The sequence below is a fragment of the Diaphorina citri genome, unplaced genomic scaffold, assembly GCF_000475195.1.
Source record: "Diaphorina citri unplaced genomic scaffold, Diaci psyllid genome assembly version 1.1 scaffold26, whole genome shotgun sequence".
In the NCBI taxonomy this organism is placed as follows: domain Eukaryota; kingdom Metazoa; phylum Arthropoda; class Insecta; order Hemiptera; family Psyllidae; genus Diaphorina; species Diaphorina citri.
In genome coordinates, this window is record NW_007377464.1 from 68458 (window position 1) to 80349 (window position 11892).

The 11892-nt window shown below is 35.6% G+C and overlaps 2 protein-coding genes across 2 annotated transcripts; one reads left to right on the forward strand and one right to left on the reverse strand.

Moving 5' to 3' along the window:
* Nucleotides 1–7588: 7588 nt before the first annotated feature.
* LOC103510290 (beta-1,3-galactosyltransferase 5-like) lies at nt 7589–8155 on the reverse strand. Its single transcript, XM_008474944.3, has one exon. The coding sequence runs from the start codon at nt 8153–8155 to the stop codon at nt 7631–7633; it is 525 nt and encodes a 174-aa protein (XP_008473166.1). The 3' UTR covers nt 7589–7630.
* A 197-nt stretch (nt 8156–8352) lies between these two features.
* On the forward strand, nt 8353–9238 carry LOC103510301 (syntaxin-12). The gene is made up of 3 exons (XM_026824361.1): nt 8353–8539; nt 8809–8911; nt 9019–9238. Exons 1-3 carry the CDS (start codon nt 8353–8355, stop codon nt 9236–9238), a joined length of 510 nt encoding a protein of 169 aa, XP_026680162.1.
* Nucleotides 9239–11892: the final 2654 nt, after the last annotated feature.

Sequence of the window (11892 nt, forward strand, 5' to 3'; positions counted from 1 at the left end):
ACAAGACCAAGAGCACCACGAAATCCAAACACAGGGACCGAAAAAGCTGTGACGGGCATTGAACCCGGGACCTTCGGAGAGAGAGAAATTATTCTGAACTCATACAATAAATGCAACTCTCCGATATGTAGTAAGTAGTAAGTCCAATATGCACCGAGCTACGCAGTGTAATACATATATTTTACGCACCGAGTGCAGTGTAATATGCACTGAGCTACGCAGTGTAATACATATGTAATATGCACCGAGTGCAGTGTAATATGCACTGAGCTATTTGCGATCGGACAAACCGTTCCAGAGATATAAGCCAAAAACCAAATCGACTGTCCGACCTTCAATAGTGAATAACTCGCGCACCACTCGATCAATTTGGCCCAAAAACTATAGAGTTCTATTCTGACCCCTCTGTGGTCAAGAGGACTGACTCTCAACCCGTAAGTGCATCTGAGAACGACTTTTTTCAGTTTTTTAGTTGCCAAAATCGATTTTTCTTAAATATCAGGAAAACCGATAAATAGATTTTCATGAAATTTTATAGGAAGGTGTAAAATATTGTTTTACATATTCATATTAAATTTCATTGCGATCGGACAAACCGTTCCAGAGATATAAGCCAAAAACCAAATCGACTGCCCGACCTTCAATAGTGAATAACTCGCGCACCACTCGATCAATTTGGCCCAAAAACTATAGAGTTCTATTTTGACCCCTCTGTGGTCAAGAGGACTGACTTTCAACCCGTAAGCGCTGGGTTCGAATCCCGGCCAGGGAGGAAATTTTCTGACCAAACTTTTCCGTTCTTGGATAGGCAATGGATTTAAAAGAATGTGCCTTGAAGTAATGCAAAAGCGGTGAAGTAATGCCGAGCTTAAAAAAATAATAATAAATAAATAAATAAAAAATAAAAACAGCTTGTAATTTTGTGAACATCAAAATCAAAGTATTTATTTTTTCCAAATTTACACTAGAACACCTATTTAAGTAGAACAATAATTTCTATTTAAATCATTCCTTTAATTAAATACACGTATACGTATCACAAAGAGTAGGTAGGTATGTTTTAAATGAACATAAATAAATTTCAAAGATATACATACCTACATATATTATTATTATTTTTAAGAAATCAAATTATCTATGGAATTCAGACGAATAAAAGTATCTACCTACTAACTGAACTTTATAAGAAGTTGTTTAAAATAATAATTAAAGATAGAATAAGTAGAGAAGATATAGAGAAAGAGTAAGAGAGAGAAAGAAAGGGATATTGGGAGGGAGAAAAAGAGAGAGAGAGAGAGACGGAATGTTTCTGTTACTTGTGCGTAGGCTTGCCAAATATCCAAAATGTCGATTCGGGACGCGAATCCGCGAACATAATTGCCAAATCCGCGAACATAATCGCAAAATCCGCGAACAAAATCGCCAAATCCGCGACCATAATCGCCAAATCCGCGAACAAAATGGTGATAACGAGAATCCAAGGGACCAGCTCATTTTTTTCGTTTAAGGCGGTTTAATACAACATTTTCTTGTTTATAAAGGTTTAGCAAAGTGGAAGAGCAAACTGATGAAAGCATGACAAATTTAAACAAGTTAAGAACAAATTCTGATTTATAGAGGTACCTAATTTTAAAGTTAAAAAACGCGTCCCGAATTTTTTCTGGGACAAAAACGGAAATTCGGTACAAAACGCCCCAAAATGAAAAACTGAACGGGACGCCGGGACACCCCCTGAAATTCGGGACTGTGCCGGCCAATTCGGGACGTTTGGCAAGCCTACTTGTGCGTAAATATTTCTGAGTAATTTAAAAAAAATAGGAAGGGAAAAAACAAAAAGGGGCGGAAAAAACTTACTGTAAAAATAAAACAAACATTATCTAATAATTAAAAATGAAAAAGAAGATATTCTAAAAAAATTCTGAAGGATATTTAAAGATATCAGGGGCCTGTTAAAAAATATTCTTTCTCATATTGTTTCATTACTAAGTCTATAAACATGTAATACGATAACAAGTGAATATATCTACAAATCTAACACGTCTAGAAGAAAACAACTTAACTGTTTAGGCATGAGATACTCTTTTTACAAAAGAGATTCGAAAAAATTAAATAACTTCAGTCCATTGATTCCAATTCCTTCACAAAGCCCATTCTATGGGTCCCATTTTTACTTTCCTTATCCTATATCCTATAATAAGGAATGTAATGTAATTTGTAGCATCATTCAATAACAATTTTGTTTTATTTACATCATATCTGAACTCTCTCCTTATTGGGGAGAAAAAAAAATAGTTCTAGACCTCAGACTTATTTATATGCACAAGGAAATGTACCAATACATAATACCTACCAATATTTAGAGAGATTATTGTAAAAGGATCTCGCAATTTGACAAACAATAAAGACCTAGGTAAATTTTAAGAGCGTGATATTGATGACTATCAAAATACTGTAGGTATATTGCAACCGAATATTATCAAGAAATGAAATATTTGTGAGGTCTGATTTGTTGATTCATCTAATAACAACGCCAATACTTTGTCCTTAAAGTTAGCTTGCGTAAAAATTGACAACATTTTGGGCTCCAGAGTTCCAATTTGGGTACTAGGTATGTAGATAATTATACTCTTTACTGTACAGGGAGTACAAATTCGTACGCCCTAATCAATACTAATAATTATGTTGGTAACTAATAATTTACCAGGGAAAAGAAGAGGAAAATTGGGGATAATGTACATATGTAAATAAATAATACAAATACAGCAAGTTTGTGATAGGTAAGTTAAGTAAGTACTTGGGAAAATCTGAGGGGGTTACGTACGCTAGTGGCTCTTATCAGTAATTTTTTTCCTAGGGCCAAGGAATAGGTAAGTTAAGTAAGTACTTGGGAAAATCTGAGGGGGTTACGTACGCTAGTGGCTCTTATCAGTATTTTTTTTCCTAGGGCCAAGGGAATCCGCAGGGCCTAGACCTCTTTCTGATAATATGTGACAAGTTTAGTGACAATGATAAGGAATGATGGTAGGTAAGTTAAGTAAGTACTTGGGAAAATCTGAGGGGGTTACGTACGCTAGTGGCTCTTATCAGTAATTTTTTTCCTAGGGCCAAGGGAATCCGCAGGGCCTAGACCTCTTTCTGATAATATGTGACAAGTTTAGTGACAATGATAAGGAATGATGATTCAATGTAAATCAAGAGTAAGTAGTGATATGAATATCACTGTCAAAGAAGTCACCAATTGATAAGAACGAGTTGAAATGTTGAAATATTTCAATATTTCTAAATTTATGTATAATGGATTTTGATTTGATTTTTTTTTTTTTTTTTTGAGCGCTTTAGCAATGCTTATGGGCAGGTCGTTCGCGCTTATCTATCTTTGTACTAATACTAACGACTGACCAAAGTTCAATATGAACAGATTGATAAAATTCTCTTACAGTGAACTAATCAATTTGCCCTATAGCTTGAACTTGTATTTTAATACATATAAATCATTTATCATGAGATTCATGAGTCATTAATTCTTTTATCGTAAATACCTACTTATTAAACAAATTGAAAATTTGAAAATAAATACATGAATTTCATCTTATCTTAGGTCTGGTTCAAGTGTTGGAACGATAAAGTTTTCATGGCTGTACACAAGACATTGTTTCACACAACTCCAAAACACTCATCACATTTACATATCTACATGTGTGCGTAAAAGTTTAACAAATTGTTTTTCAAACAAAATTATTCGAAGTCATATACATACAACCAAAAATAAAATATTTAGGGGGAAAAAGTAGTCACCTATCGACTATGGAAAAGTAGTAAACATAATAATAATAATAATTATGTACAGATCCAATAAGTATGCAGTCCATTTTATGGAAACATTTCCAGATCTTTGATTGATAAATAAAATATTGCTACTATTAAGAGAACAAAATGTTGGGTATAATATAGGAAACTATTGTAAAATGAACTTATTAACAAGAAAAAATATCAATAAAATAATAGAGGACATAAACTAATAAAGAACATAGGTAGCCGTGCTTATACATTGAGCAAATACGGTTATTGGTGAGAGTAAAAAATATTACTTTTGGCACATACAACATTCTCTTTATTGTTACTGCAAAACACCTGTGATAAGGTCGTTGGCAGTATTTAATAGTCGTACACAAATAGCCCGCTCTTAGGCTGAGGAAAGCAGCCCTAAAAGTTGGGTTAAGCTTACACGAATCTAACTTTCTTAATCCTTTGAGTTTTGATTTCGATGGAGCCTATCCTATACGAAGTTGGCATTCACGACCCCCAAAAAACAACAGATAACATAAAAAATAACCTCTAGCTTGGAATTGAAAATGAGAAAAATACATCAATAATAATAAGTCCGGGATAAAACGCCTCTTAAAAATAATAATAATAATAAATAGAAAAACTGCAGCTACATTACAAGTTGCCTCTGACCCAAGTAGCTATTGAATTCTCCTTACGAGACCAAGAGCACCACGAAATCCAAACACAGGGACCGAAAAAGCTGTGACGGGCATTGAACCCGGGACCTTCAGAGAGAGAAATTATTCTGAACTCATACAATAAATGCTACTGTCCGATATGTAGTAAGTAGTAAGTCCAATATGCACCGAGCTACGCAGTGTAATACATATATTTTATGCACCCAGTGCAGTGTAATATGCACTGAGCTACGCAGTGTAATACATATGTAATATGCACCGAGTGCAGTGTAATATGCACTGAGCTACGCAGTGTAATACATATGTAATATGCACCGAGTGCAGTGTAATATGCACTGAGCTACGCAGTGTAATACATATGTAATACGCACCGAGTGTAGTGTAATATGCACTGAGCTACGCAGTGTAATTTGGACTGAGCTACGGAGAGATTGTTCTATGAATTTTACGAGAAGGTTGCAAATGTAGATGTGCATTGCATAAAACGTGACTTCCATGTCAGTTCAAAGTTCAAAGACCAAGTTCAATTGAGTAATAGAGTAGTCAACACACAATTGAGTAGTCATAAGTCATAACTAACACAATTCAGAGTGTGATTCACAATGCTAACACAATTGAGAGAGAAATTCACAATCAAGTCCTCTGCTAGTTGGATGGTATGTTGTAGTGTAGAGTATATCGAGACAGGAATTTTGAATTCTCTCGCACCACAATTGAGAGAGAAATTCAAAATCAAGTCCTCTGCTAGTAGGATGGTATGTTGTAGAGTATATCGAGACAGGAATTTTGAATTCTCTTGCAAATGTCATTTGCACCTAGGAAATCTAAACTCAGATCTGGTTAAAGTTCTAAGCATAAGGACATCGGATGACTTTCAAGGCAATTCAAATCATTCTGATTCAAACGATCCTTGAATCAGTTAAGAGTTGGAACCAGAACGTGGTTTAATATGCAAACATGATGTCCAATAATATTATACTCCAATTGCTGGATATTGCTTATTTGAGACTATCAAAGACATAAAGTATTCACGTAACTGATAAACAAAGACCAAACTTCTTCAAGAAACGAAAAGAGAAAAAAGAGAGGCGAAATTGGAGCATGAATTGGCTGATGCCACTAGCTCCTCTTATTTAAAAGTAACCTATAAGTGAGTAAGTATGTAACTCTTTGGAATGTTTGGATAAAGATAAGCAATGTTCAGAAAATTTGTACGCAGTCACTAAATGGAATAAAATTCAAGGACCAAAAAATGTTCATATCAAGGAGGATACAAGATCTCGAATCCCACAGGTCGACAGCGAATTAAAACACCATGGGGGAACAAAGTGTGATTGGAGTTTTTTCATAGAAAAAATAGAAGAAAACTACAGAGTATTCAACTTAAGGAACGACATGTTAAGAAGTACGTCATGTTATCCCATTGCACTAATTCAAATTGTTAACTCACACAACTTAATAAAACTAAATTTCCGAAAAAAGCGAAAAAATCAACAAGGTTGAATACACAACAGAAAAGATAACAAATATTTTTAAAAACTAACACCTGGGATAGGTCACTATTTTGCTCGTTTAAATAGGCTCCAAAATCTGTTTTCCATTAGTTAAAATAGAATTTTGTATTGAAATGAAAAATTAACCGAGTGAAAATTGACGAGGCTCCCATAACTAAACATACAAGAATTAAATGTCTAAAGACGCGTGATTTCACGGTTTAACTTTTTGTTGAACAACTCTTATTTGTTCAACTTTTTGTTGAAAGTTGAACAAACATTAGTTGTTCAACAAAAATTGAACTGTGAAAGAGCGCCTTAATATACAAAATAGGAATGATAGAAAACAGTTTTTCCTAAATGACATGCTATAATCTCTGTCCAAAGTTAGACTATCCATATGCTTAACAAAAACAGTCTTATCTATGCAAAAGTTCCTTCATAAGGGACCAAATCTAATCCAAAGCCATAAAAATAAAATAGGTGATTTAGTTCAACAAGAGATAAAAATAAACTATTACTTTATAATAAGTAATTATGTATATCTGATAGTTACGACATATCTCGATTTATTTATCACATTCAATATAAAAATATTCTAAAACCTAATAAAAAATTACTAACATGAAATTTGTTACCCTACTCATATAGGGAAAAATAATATACGAAATATAATAATAATAAGTACAAATGTCCCTCAGTTACATGCATACATAGTACATAATTAATCAAATTCTTAAGTAAGGGCCACCGGCCGTTTTCGTTCATAATCAGTCTCTTGAATCATACATCAACCACTACGCGAGAGAGAGAGAGAGAGAGAGAGAGAGAGAGAGAGAGAGAGAGAGAGAGAGAGAGAGAGAGAGAGAGAGAGAGAGAGAGAGAGAAGCCTACTTGTGCGTAAATATTTCTGAGTAATTTAAAAAAAATAGGAAGGGAAAAAACAAAAAGGGGCGGAAAAAACTTACTGTAAAAATAAAACAAACATTATCTAATAATTAAAAATGAAAAAGAAGATATTCTAAAAAAATTCTGAAGGATATTTAAAGATATCAGGGGCCTGTTAAAAAATATTCTTTCTCATATTGTTTCATTACTAAGTCTATAAACATGTAATACGATAACAAGTGAATATATCTACAAATCTAACACGTCTAGAAGAAAACAACTTAACTGTTTAGGCATGAGATACTCTTTTTACAAAAGAGATTCGAAAAAATTAAATAACTTCAGTCCATTGATTCCAGTAAGAGAAAGAGAAAGAGAAAGGGAAAGAGAAAGAGAAAGAGAAAGAGAGAGAGAGAGAGAAAGAAAGAGAGAGAGAGAGAGAGAGAGAGAGAGAGAGAGAGAAAAAAAATCGTTTTGATAATATCAACGTTAAAAAGAACAACCAAAGACATCTAGCACAAACAGCACTATTTCATTGTACAGACAATTTTAGACCTTATGGGTAGGTAGGGTTTAGGGTTGATTAGGGGAACGAAAACAGCTCATGACTCTAGCAAGGATGTATTGAGATAGGTTGCTTTGTACATAAAAAATCGTTTTGATATCAACGTTAAAAAGAACAACCAAAGATATCTAGCACAAACAGCACTATTTCATTGTACTGACAATTTTAGACCATAAGGGTAGGTAGGGTTTAGGGTTGATTAGGGGAACGAAAACAGCTCATGACTCTAGCAAGGATGTATTGAGATAGGTTGCTTTGTACATATACTTATACTTACTTACAAAGTCAGGTTCCCATAGCAATGCAAACAGAGTCTTGTGCGGGTCATACTTGCGTAAATCCCAATTGTTGAACAAAGAGACAATAGGTTCATCATGACCAGGCCACCAGCTGAACTTGGCATGTGTTAGGTTGAGCTTGGAGAATACAATGCCTGTAATGAATACATCATCCACCCAGAAATACTCCTGATCTGTCTGGAGGTGCTGGTACAGTTTGAACACAACATCAGGCGAGTACAGGAGAGCATTCCCATGACAATGTGGTGGATAGAAGTGATCTCGATATTCTGAGAATGATACACGCCACTTGGAGCGGTAGGTTCGCAGGACAGGTGACTTCTCCCATACAATGGAACACATGAGGAGGTTGCGCGTGCCGTGTGGAGACAGCGTGCGTGTCAACAGCTCGTCCAGCTGAATGACATTCATAAACACATCATCATCTAGCTTGAGCACATGCATTGTTTTGTTTTGATCTCGGCTCGATTTTCGATTCCTGTAATCGATTATCCAACTCGTATCGAACTCATCGATTTTTATTGTGTGTGTGTGTGGTATGTGTGTTTAGAAGAGAGAGAGAGAGAAAGAGAAAGAGAAAGAGAGAGAGAGAGAGAGAGAGAAAGAGAGAGAGAGAGAGAGAGAGAGAGAGAGAGAGAGAGATGAATAATTGGCATGCAATCAATCAAGAACAGATTAACGCATCCAGGACAGTGAAACAGTTAAATGCTACACTTAAAGACCTCAGGGAAATTGAGGCTAAAGTTCAACGGCATGATGTTGATAAATTCAAACGGAGCATAGCTGATATCAAAAAAGATGCCTTGAATGTGCTCAAAGAATATCAAGGTAATGGTCTCATGGTTAATATGATACCTACATGATCAAAGACTTGGTACCTTTGTGAAGCTTTATTCTAACAATGTAGGGATGGTAACTTTATTTATTTACTTGACTTTCTTTATAACACTTATTTTCCTTTCACAATATTAATGGTGGTAGTGGTGGAAAATAAGGGTGTGGAACATTGCCTGGCATTGTACCATTTTGCATCATTACCACCTGAAATTTGCATAAGGAATATTTGACTATTCTCATGTTTTAACTTCCATTCACAGATTTAGAAAATAAAATCAAACTAGTCAAAGAAAATGAAACAAGCAAGTCAGATGATGAGAGGAAGCGTATGGAAGATGAAGAAGAGGCAATGAATGAGCTATCTAGACAAATGCTTGAGATTAAGCAGGATAATGAACAAATTCAAATGGTGGCTGCTGAAATGGAGAGACTCGAGAATAATATTCATGAAGTTAATGAGATATTCACTGAAGACAAATGCTTGAGATCAAGCAGGATAATGAACAAATTCAAATGGTGGCTGCTGAAATGGAAAGACTCGAGAATAATATTCATGAAGTTAATGAGATATTCACTGACCTTGCTCAGATAGTTCATGCACAAGGTAATAATGTTTGGGGTACCCAAAATAATAGTCTGTTTGTGAGCTCGAACAAAGCAATAGACAGACTGGTTGTTGTTGATCAATGATCATTGACAACATTTATTCACTCATCTTCCAGGTCCAGGAAGGTGGCTGTCACCACAGGATTGGTCCATAATGATGTGGGGTGTGTTGGACAGACAGACTAGTTAGATAATAGTGTGAAATTGGACACCAATAATGCATGATTGTCTGATTATTATTGAATTAATTTAATGTTCTATAGTCTGTTTGTGAGCTCGAACAAATCAATAGACAGACTGGTTGTTGTTGATCAATGATCATTGACAACATTTAGTCACTCATCTTCCAGGTCCAGGAAGGTGGCTGCTACTACAGGATTGGTCCATAATGATGTGAGGTCTAGTAGGGTGGGGTGTGCTGGACAGACAGACTAGTTAGATAATAGTGTGAAATTGGACACCAATAATGCATGATTGTCTGATTATTATTGAATTAATTTAAGTAATACTTGATTATAATTTTGAGAATTTAAAGTTTTAAAACATTGGACACATTATTTTTCAATTTTAGGGGTACCTACATATTAGAAAAACTATGATGCCAGGAAAGGAAGGTCCTTGTCTGGAATTTTACGACAGTGGACATTGTTAATAAAGCACAAATTAACGCCGATCCGGGAAAAGGCGAAGAAGTATCAAATCAAATCATGAATCATTTGTGTGTGTGTGTGTTTTTTTCCCACAGTTTTTGACCTTAGCAGGGAATGCCCCACCATGGCCACATCTTTATTTGTGGTAAAGCAAAGAGTCTTTTCACAACTTTTGTGGGACCATAATAGGTAATAAGAATAGGGTTTATGTGTAGAATATTTGAGGCATGCATTTTCATACTGCTCCAAGTGTCACAAATCTTTTTTTTTTTCCCAGAGACCAGAAAACCTTCCACCTTGCACTTAGAATATTATGCCTTCTTGTTCATCAAGTTAAAGTCCAAAATATGGTAACTAGAGTGAAATATTCTATTCTAATCTAACTCCTGTTATTGATACGGATAAGGTGGACCTTTTGATTAAAGGGAGTGTAAAACCTGTAACAGTTCTAGAGTAACATTCTTTTTCTTCCACACTAAACTAAAAAAAAACATTAAAAAAAAAAATCCTTCACACAAAAATACCTTTGTCTATTTTACAGGATTCACAGGAGGTAAAATGGTGAAGGACAAACAAGGCGAGAGTATTTCAGATCAGACACCACAGTCTGTCTCTTTACCTGACCCTGTACATGTATGACATCTGGAGTGAAACATCACACTAGCCATGTTTTTCTTGTTGAAGTTTTAGCGTTAACAAAGATTGGTCTAATCCTAACTTGCCTGCTAGTCCTAACTTGATAAAACACCTCGAAATGATATTTAACCTGCAAGTTATTGTTAGAGGACATTTGACAATCAGCTGATGAGCAAAAATGTTATTCTATTTACTCCCTGAGGGGAGTGAAGCTCCATTCTACTCCATGAGAGGTAAAACTCCATTCTACTTACTCCCTGATGGAAGTAAAGCTCCATTCTACTCCATGAGAGGTAAAACTCCATTCTACTTACTCCCTGATGGAAGTAAAGCTCCATTCTACTCCATGATAGGTAAGTTAACAAAGATTGGTCTAATGTTTAGCCTGCTAGCCCTAACTTGATAAAACACCTCGAAATGATTTTTAACCTGCAAGTTATTGTTAGAGGACATTTGACAATCAGCTGATGAGCAAAAATGTTTGATAAAACTAGCTATAAGTCAGCCCTTTAGAGGCTGACGAAAAACGCCGACTCCGTCTGAACACGGGAAAAGGCGAGATCCAAAGCACGTTCGCCCCAGGCGGGAATCGAACCCACGGCCTGGCAATTACAAACCAGACTCTCTATCTTCCAAGCTAACAAGGCTGAAAAAGGTAAAAGTGTAAATAAAAAACGCTCATATAAAATTTTTGACAGATTACGTATTTTTTATTTTAGTCAAAGTATTCTATACTCTTTCATTAATTCTTCTCTTTTCTGTTTAGTTGTAAAAGGATATAACGTGGCCTTCAAAATTTTCTTGTGTATAGATTTTATTGGTTTCAAATTTTCTTCGGATGTATAACCGTAACTTTCAATTGCATACCTCAATATTGATTCACATAATTTACACCGATTTGTTTTTTTCTCCAAGATTTACGACAGGGGACTGTAACAACGGAGGTCTTATCGTCCCGAAATCAAACAGAGGAAGACAGGATAGGAGAAAGCCGGCCGTTCCGAGAACGAACCTTATCTGTTTAGGTTTTAGAATAAGGTCCGGTGCGGGAGGGAGGCGATACCGCGACCTTGCGCATAAATCTAGTTTGAGGTCGGGTGGATTGGAACACATCATTTGCCTTCAGGCACACTTCATTTGTCAAGGGTCTAGGTATTACCTTGCCCTTGGGATCAATTTAATTTGAAAAAACCTGAAATTGAATTTTGTGGCCCCAGCCATAAGTCTATCTATCCCTCTGTCCCTCGTATCTTCTCACTTAATAATTTTCTACAGGGTGCGCCAGAAAAACACTGACAACGGCTCAACTTACCTCTGTTTCATGGTTTACACCGATTTGTTTTTTTCTTCAAGATTTACGACAGGGGACTGTAACAACGGAGGTCTTATCGTCCCGAAATCAAACAGAGGAGGACAGGATAGGAGAAAGCCAGCCGTTCCGAGAACGAACCT

Coding starts and splice junctions, on each gene's coding strand:
- LOC103510290 (XM_008474944.3), bottom strand. CDS start 8,155: ATGCATGTGCTCAAGCTAGATGATGATGTGTTTATGAATGTCATTCAG.
- LOC103510301 (XM_026824361.1), top strand. CDS start 8,353: ATGAATAATTGGCATGCAATCAATCAAGAACAGATTAACGCATCCAGG. Junction 8,540..8,808: donor TGTGCTCAAAGAATATCAAG/GTAATGGTCTCA, acceptor TTCCATTCACAG/ATTTAGAAAATAAAATCAAA. Junction 8,912..9,018: donor GAGGCAATGAATGAGCTATC/TAGACAAATGCT, acceptor AGATATTCACTG/AAGACAAATGCTTGAGATCA.